The following is an 8,215-nucleotide window of genomic DNA, read 5'->3' as shown; positions in this document are numbered from 1 at the left end:
TCTGCCCCCAGCCACACACAGGTGAGTGGGGAAACACTGAGGCTGCAGTACCATGGGGAAGGGCTTTGTTGTGGGGATGCTCACAGCTGGGCTAGGCTAACCCAGGCACTAAGCACTCAGGGTAACTATGCTGTAAAGACATGTCCTAAGTTTCCTCTGTGCAGGGTCACCTTTTAGAGGAGCTGTTTTCCCAGCATGTCTTTCTGGGGCTGGCCCTTTAAATATGGGTGAGCCAAATTACCGCACCCCTAAAGTAGCCATTTTGTAACATGCTGCATCTCCCTCCCTGCCGGTAAGTACCTGCGGGGATCTCCCCTCCCGGCTGGGGTTTCATCTGCATTCCTATGTTGCTTGGGGCTGCTGAATTGTTTTCTACCTGTGGAGCTGGAGTATTGAAAACCAGTTAGTAAGTGGGGCGGGGTGAGTACAAAGATCTGTAATGAGTAACTTGCCTCCTGAGAGAGCGATCCTGTGAAAGCCCTGCAGTCCTGCACTGTGGTAGAGCATTTCTCCCCCTGGGGCCTCTCTAGGTGATCCACACAGCAGCTATGTCCCCCCCACCCCTCTTAAAAGTTAGCTCATTCTTTTACTAGTGTGTGGCTTAAAGAAAGACACAAGCCCAGCCTCTGATCCGTCTCTTTATAAATAATGACCAACATTGATTCAGTGAGTCCCCCTTGCAGCTAAGGCTCGTCCTGGGAGCTGGGCAGGAAAACAGCCAGGCAGCCCAGGTCTCGCAGGCAGACTTCCACCTGCACTTTAATTGGGAGGCCAAACATAACCCAACCCAATCCTTGGGGAGGGCCTCCACTGTGGCTCCTCTAGTCCTCCGGCTTAAGCAGGGGAGCAGAGGACTGTCCTCCTCCTGGGATCCAACCGCTGGGGGCAGTCGGGAGCCAGGGCTGCTGCAAGCCACCCTCCCATGCTTCAGCTGTGGCACTGCCTCAAACTCCCACATCTGGGTGTAAAGGGGGTTTAAGAGTTGGATGGTAAGGGAGGCACAGGGCCCCAGCTGCTGGCCTCACTCACAGGGGAAACCTCTTCAATTCGATACCCTCACGCAGGAAATCATGAGGGAAAGACAAACATCCCCCCCACCCCACACAAACACCATGAACTGCTGCTGCCTGTGTAACATGCTGCATGGGCCTAGTCAGAGGAAATCGGGCACAGAAGGCACCAACCCTGGCTGTTCGGTTGTGCAATGCATGCTGCCCCCTCAGCCGGGCTCTCTCTGCCCTCAAGCCCACAGCCCCAAACTACCCTGAACCTCCTGTCTCCACCCCCAGCTTCTGCCAGCCTCTCCCCAGCACGTTAGCTGGACAGCAGTGACAAAGACGTGCTAGAAAAATAAACTCTAGTGTAAAATCTGGCCCCTTTGCAGGAGCAAAACCACTGTGTCTGAACTGCATCCCCGGCCACTGAGGGAGCATTGCACCGCAGGCCTGCTAGGCTCCAGTCAACCTCTTCCTGGGGTCAGCACTGAGAAGGCCGGACCCAGGAAGAGACTTGGAGGAAATTAGTTCCCACCAGACTCTCCTAGCAGAGCTAGGACTGCTGGGAACAGACACGCTATGAGGTTTGGGTGAGAGAGGGAAACTCAGCAAGAGCGTCGTGCTGAGTGATGCTAATTCAGGCCACATACTCCAATCACCATGTGACCAGCACTGAAGAGGGGGATCACGAGCACACCCTCAAACCCAGCCTAGGAGGTGGTGCTTGCAGCATTTCCCCCCACCCACCCTAGGGTTGTGAGCTCACATCCCAAGTCACCACACACTTGTGGTTCACACACTGCCCCCCAAGCTGCTGGGGTTTTATGGGCACAGTGGTGCTGCCTAGTGCCAGGGACTCCACTGCTCTTGCCCTGGTACCATTTGAAGCCCCTTCTCCCCCTCAGGCCTGGTAGAGGGGCACTACCCTGTCTATGGGGCTCCTGCAGATGGGGCAGGTGTGGCTAGGCAGAGCCTCGTAGCAGCGGAAGCAGCAACAGACATGGCCGCAGCACAGCAGGACGCACTCGCGGGGCCGTGTCAGGCAGATGATGCAGGCGTCCTCCGACGCATCCTCCCCAGACTCAGTTGCAATGTCCCCGTTGCCCCACAGGGCCTCAAACTCCCGCTGCTGCTCCTCCTGCTTGTGCCGGCGCTGCTGATAGGCCTGGCAGAGGGCGTACAGGATCACCGCCACGCCTGTCAAGCCACACAGCACTGCCGCCCCCTTCCAGAAGCTGCTCACTGACTCCATCTCCGCCAGCAGCGTCTGCCAGTCCCCCAGGTGCAGAAAGTAGCTGGACCCATCAGCTGGGGGCTGCAGGTGGAGAGTCCCATCTGGGTGCATGGCCAGCTCCCCGATGCCAGTCAGGCTTGCCCCCACTCGCAGCATCTCCTCTGTCTCCAAGAGGCCCTTGGGCTTCTCCCCGCTCAGGTAGTGACTGATCAGGTCTTTGAAGCCGTGGGTTGGGTGCTGGAAGCGCTCATACACGGTCTCCAGGGGCAGCTGGACAGCCCGTAGAGGGCTCTCTATACTCACCCGTGTCACTGCCTCAGCACTGGGAGATGTCAGGACAAAGGGCACCGTGTACACCTGCTCCGAAACCACCCGCTCACTTTCATTCCTGCAACCAATCAAGAGCACAGCAGCTGAGCCGGTGGCTCACAAGCGGGCCTCCAAAGGCCCTAGATCCCTGGTCTGCCCTCACTCCACAGCTAACCTTGCTCTCCTATCTTACCCAACTAGTGAGTGGCCCTGGGGCACAGTCTGTGGGCCTCTGATGTAGCTGAGTCCCCAGCCCAGGCAGAACGAATCCATATCAACCCAGGCCTGCAGAGGATACTGCCTCCACTGCAAGAAGGGAATCTGCCGTAGGTGCAGCTCTGCCATGCACCGCAGATCTGCTGGCCCTGCACGTTCCCCCACACTGCCTGCCGCTGCATCCCTCTCTTCCCAACTGTTCCCATCCCTCCCTCCTGGGTCTGCCCCAATGACCACTCACCAACTCCGGGCTAGGCTGTTCCAGATCAGTCGATGCTCCTTCAGAACTAGTTTCTGGATCACTCCCTGCAGCTCCTCGTGGTGCTGGCTGGATAGAGCTGCTTTTGCTGGCAGGACAATCCCTATGGATAATGTGGAGGGGGTGTGATCTTGTGAGGCAAACCCTGGTTCATGGAGCAGCTCCAGCTCCCAGAGCTGTCTAGAATTTCCCTGGGGTATAATTCAGCACAGCCCTGGAGGAGACTAGGTTTGACTAGTGGGTTGGGAGACCTATAGCTGCTTAACTAGAAGCACCCTCCCCCTCCAAAAATTCAGCTGATTCAGTAAGGGGCTGTCTCCCCTCTGGGATCCAGGGAGGACACCTTAGGAGGCGTTTCTGAATGGCCATCCACATGTTGCTCTGCAGACTGGCTCTTTCAGTGACTGTAATTCCCCAGTTACTAGAATGGAGATGCCAAACACACCAGGAGACAGCATGCTGCTGCTGTGAGAGTCGCTGAGAGATGGGCCCCAGTGCACCAAGCTGGATAAGTGTGCAGGGCTCTTACCTTCCAAGGCAACATAATGCAGGCACTGGCCACTGGTGGCAGACAGCAGGTCAGGCAGACCATCGTCTACCTGAAGCTTCGGGGCCTCCTGCAGAAGGAGAAGTCAGAAATGAGAGTGAGCCTCAGCCACTTTCAATCTCAATGAGCTGCTACTCAGCTTCGTTGTGGGGAAATACCCACTCTGCCTATGCCTGATTGTGCCCCACCTCCAGACTGTGTACCTCCCCCTCTTCCCTGGAATGTCTTTGGCCCCAGGTTTTGCACTGTGAGTTAATCTACATTACTCTGCAGGCTGTGGAAAGGTGGCACTAATCAGTCCCTGGCGACAGGATGATTAGGGCATGTTGCAGGGGAATAGGGCCCCTTACTGGAGTCCCATCTTTCCATGAAGCTGAGAGCCACCATCCAGCTCTAGCGCTTGAGTGGCTCTGCTGCGTTTAGCCACTGGCAGCATCTCTGCCCATATGATTCCCACAGGAGTGGGCACATCAGACCCATCCCTGTGCAGTGGGCCTGTGCCAGGCATAGCCAGTGAAGCATAGTGTGGCACAGACTCCTTTCCCAGATGTGCAGGTGGATAGTGAGGAATCCTGCAAGCAAAACTGCAGAGGGGTCTTGACTGAGCAATCAGGGCAGATGTGACCTGCCAAATCCCACTGTATGATTGGTCCATCCTTCTATTTTAACAGGGAGACCCGGCCCAGCGGGACTATCATGCCCAGCAGGCTGTACGCACTTCGGAAACTACAGGTCCCAGCATGCAGTGGCCAGCCAGCCAGGCCAGCTCAACTCAAAACCAAGTTCTATAAGAATACAGGTGTGCGCCAAGCCAGGCAAAGGCCACCGAGGTGTGCAAGTGACAGCGACACAGAGCAACCGAGGGGGATTCCCGGCATGGGGGTGCAAACAGCACGGCCAGAGCCAGGGCTGCGCTGGCTGCTGTCCCTGGAGGTGGAGCGCTGCAGGCTGGGATCTGTAGGCCCCGTGGCTGAGCTCTGCGGGGCAGGGAGCACGGTCCCCCCACCCCTTGCCCTATTTGGGCATCTGGACACCTGTTAAGGGGGCCCTGGGCTGGGCAGCGTTTGGGGCGCGGGCCAGGGGCCCCAGGTACCTGGATCCGAGCCAGCGCCTTGGCCTTCTTCCTGTACAGGTAATAGAAGAGGCCGGAGAAGGCCAGGCTGGAGGCCAGGCCCAGCAGCTCCCCGGAGGTGACGGGCAGGGCGTCCATGGTGCCGGGCAGGGGCGCCGCGACTGCAAGGAGAGCACATGGGGGGCTGCCCGTTAGCCCGGGGCTCCCACGTGGGGCTGGGCCCGGAGGGCGGGCGGGGGCGCCCCGGGGCCCCTTGCGGGGAGACTCACCCGGGCCTGGGAGGAACCGCCCCGCTTCCAGCGCCCATTAGGACTCCAAGGGCCCAAGAGTCCAGGACCAGCAGGGAGCCACAGCCCCGCCGCGCTGCCCCCTGGGAGATGGAGTCCGGCCGCACTCGGCTCCTATGGGCCGCCGACGCGGTGCCGAGAGCTCGTGGAACTACAGCTCCCAGCTTGCACCGCTCCGCGCCCTAGGAGTGCTCGGAACTACTACTCCCGTCGAGCCTTGCGCCGCGCAGACCCCAAAGGGGCGTTGGAGGGGAGGAGAAACGTCGGGTTCAGGGCATGCGGCGCCGCTCCAGGGACTACGGCTCCCGTGAGGCACTGCGGCGAACGCGATGGCCACGGCCCTAGAGTGGGGGGAGGCGACGCGGGGCGTCGGTCCTCGGTACGGTCCTGCAGCAGCCCCGTTCTTAATACAGGGGCACGAGGAGCTGGTCCTGGGCCCCAAGGGGCAGGGGAGGTTCAGACTTGCACGCTGTTCATATCCCTGACATGCAAACTTCTCCCCTGCTGCACTCACATGTTGGGTTGTTATTGTAGGGTCGCTCCCCAGGCGGGTTTGTTGTGGTAAGTTGGCTGAGAAGTACTGGTACTGATACTGTATTAGTGTTATCGTTGGGGATGCTCAGGGTTGTGCAGCTTATACTGGCTGGTTACTGTTGGGTTGTACCTGGCTGCCTGTGTGGTGATGTGTTATTGTAGGGCTGCTCAGGGAACCTGGGCATATTGGTTTGTCAGAAGGACAGCTTGTGTGCCCTGGTCTTGAGTCACTTATACAGATGACAGGATGTTTTTATTCCAATGCCCACCAAAGAACTGGTTTAACACAGAAGGAGTGGGGAGGCCTGAGAGGAGGAATGCCATTTATTAGAGCAGTGCCCTGCTGGCATTGAATGACAGCACAGTCAGGGCTCTTCCTGAGTGGGCCAGGAGCATGCCTTCTATCACTGTTACCTTGTGGTAACACCAAAAGGTGCCAGTATGAACACACAGCCAAAGCATTTACAGTCTAAAATGAGCAACATGGGAAGGGGCAGGGGGGAAGAGATGGTTGGAGATCCTGTACTTAAACAGACATAGCTGCATTAGCTCAACATAGATACATTTGCCTCCTAATTACATAAATTACGCCAGTGTTTGGGTGCACAGGCTGATGCACCTGAGGCCCAGATTCTACAGTGGAGCCAGTGGAATGTGGATGCTCACCATCTTTGAAATTCAGGCCCAGAGGATGTCACGCTGCAGCATAGCCCAGCCAAGTCGTTAAAAAAAAAAAATCAAGAGTCAGGACCCCCAAAATCATGAGATTTTAATAAATATATAAATGGGGGTGGGGGTTGGTACCTTTTGGGGACACATTTTCCAGTTTTTCTGTGCAACCAGGAAGGGCTAGAAATTATCTTTGAAATTGAAATCCTAACATCATCCCATGACTCCAGGCGCTGGGGTTTTAAGGAAATCACCAAATGTTGCAAATCTTGTATAATTGCAAGAGATAGGAACTCGGTTTGGCAGCCAAAGATCAGAGATGAAGGTGTCTGTTGAAAGGGGGCCAGGGCAGGCTCTAGGCCTGGGTAGGCAGCGCATCACACCTTCGCATGATATTGTATTTTGGCCAAGGAGAAATTGAGTTGGTGGCTAACATGGCAAATCTAGGGATTGTATGTGAAGGAACCGAGCTGCTCTCTGGAGACTGGCATTTCTCAGCAGGCTTTGGTATGAGTGAAACCTGCCCATGACCTCCTGCCCTTGAGCAAGTGACTCATGACTGGGAGCAGAAGGGGAATAACAGAAGCACAGGGCTTGTCTCCACTGCAGAGTGAACTCAGGCTCTTCCTGAGGTGTTGCCCCAACCTCGCTCCTGTCCACACGCACAACCCTCTCACCTAGCTGGCCTATTCTGGGGTATTGGCATGGGTGCAGGCTACTCCACTGGAGTGCTGATAGTCCCCCAGTGCCTTCCCACAGTTCTCCCAGTCTCCCCAGGACAGACAAGTTCTCCCCCAATTACCTGGGAAGGAATCATGGAGCCGCTCAGCTCGCTGCAGGGCTCAGAGCCATGGGATGTGCCCCCAGCAGTCCTAAACAAGACATGGAGTGCAGCATGACCGGTAGCTTGGGTAGGGCTTTGCAGAGGGGAGATGTGATAGGGTCTGCTTACCCCACACCAGACAGGGTTAAGCCCATGGTATTGACAGTTGAAGTCCCGCCTCCCTGGTAAGACTGGGCATGCTCCAAGTGCTCCAGTACTATAAAGGGAGGGAGACCAGCTCATTCTAGGCTGGAGGCCCCAGGGGAAGGATTTGTGTGGGAAGCTCCTGCAGTGGATCAGCCACAGCCTCTGCACTGGGAATCAAAGCTGTCCATGACCTGCCTGCACCCTGGTGACTGGAGGAAACCCTGGAGATGACTAGCCCTGCTGAACATAGAGGACCCGACATCTCATGGGAAACCCCAACACAGACTCTGGTAGGAAGTGACCCAGGGAGGGTGATGGAGTGGTACCTCCCACCCCGGGAGAACTCAGCGTGTTTCGGTAGGACACCCCCCCCCCCCGCTGAGTCACTGGAAAGTGCTATGCCACTGTTAGGGTCCTGGGTTCGGGCCTGGTGGAGTAGGGTGGGCCCGGGCCCCCCTACTGGGGCTGTCCTGTGCCAAAGGGTGGTGCTATAGACTCTGGCCGCTAGGCCATGCTGCTCTGACCCTAGGGGCTTGGACCATCACACGAGGCTCATGCCTGATTAGGCATGCCCAGGTGCCAATCAGTTGAGTTAACCGCAGCAAGTACCTGCAGAATGGAGAAGCAGTGAGGTTGTTCCTATACAAGTGGTGCCTGGGGAGAGGAAGGTAGGGGTTGGGTTATAGGCCCAGGTGTGTTCATACCCAAAGAAGCTGGCATACGGGGAGGCCTCTGTCCCTCCCTTCTGCAGGAAGCCCAGCCCTCAGCGCTGAGCCTGTTGGGGAGTTGGAGAGGATGAAAGCTGGAGGGCGAGATGGAGTTTTCAGAGCTTTCCTTTCATTTCCTCCTAGCATCTGAGAAATTCACCAGTCACTCAGTAGCTCGTTTACATGTAAAAATAACCTCTCCAACCCGCACCCCCAAGCCAGGCCTCTCAGGTTCTATGGGTTGCAACGCTGGTAGGGGAAGCAGGTGTTTCTGACAGCTTAGGGATGACTGATTTCCTGCCTCAGCTTCAAAGTCTGCTGTGGTTGGCCAAAGATAGGATTGAGTCCTTCCCATCTGGCTCTCGCTGCCTGGGCCTCCAGATCCTGGCGCTGCTGCTTCTCAGTTCAGGGCCTGG

At 57.0% G+C, this 8,215-nt stretch overlaps 1 protein-coding gene across 2 annotated transcripts; it reads right to left on the bottom strand.

Annotated features, from left to right (window-relative positions):
- Positions 1–625: 625 nt before the first annotated feature.
- LOC127056456 (mitochondrial ubiquitin ligase activator of nfkb 1-A-like) lies at positions 626–5,001 on the bottom strand. 2 transcript variants are annotated; one of them, XM_050964305.1, is made up of 5 exons: positions 4,902–5,001; positions 4,654–4,793; positions 3,543–3,630; positions 2,996–3,116; positions 626–2,617 (listed from the first exon to the last, which is right to left on the bottom strand). In XM_050964305.1, exons 2-5 carry the CDS (start codon positions 4,768–4,770, stop codon positions 1,897–1,899), a joined length of 1,047 nt encoding a protein of 348 aa, XP_050820262.1. In that variant the 5' UTR covers positions 4,771–4,793; positions 4,902–5,001; the 3' UTR covers positions 626–1,896. The 2 variants fall into 2 exon arrangements, with proteins under 2 accessions (XP_050820262.1, XP_050820261.1); XM_050964304.1 differs by lacking the exon at positions 4,902–5,001 and having other exon boundaries at positions 4,654–4,885.
- Between the last annotated feature and the right edge of the window lie 3,214 nt (positions 5,002–8,215).

Source organism: Gopherus flavomarginatus, chromosome 8 (assembly GCF_025201925.1).
Source record: "Gopherus flavomarginatus isolate rGopFla2 chromosome 8, rGopFla2.mat.asm, whole genome shotgun sequence".
NCBI lineage: Eukaryota > Metazoa > Chordata > Testudines > Testudinidae > Gopherus > Gopherus flavomarginatus.
Note: the sequence above shows the minus strand (reverse complement) of the source record. Positions and strands in the feature narration are given on the sequence as shown.

Coding starts and splice junctions, on each gene's coding strand:
- LOC127056456 (XM_050964305.1), bottom strand. CDS start 4,770: ATGGACGCCCTGCCCGTCACCTCCGGGGAGCTGCTGGGCCTGGCCTCC. Junction 3,631..4,653: donor AGGCGCTGGCTCGGATCCAG/GTACCTGGGGCC, acceptor CTCCTTCTGCAG/GAGGCCCCGAAGCTTCAGGT. Junction 2,618..2,995: donor AACAGCCTAGCCCGGAGTTG/GTGAGTGGTCAT, acceptor GATTGGTTGCAG/GAATGAAAGTGAGCGGGTGG.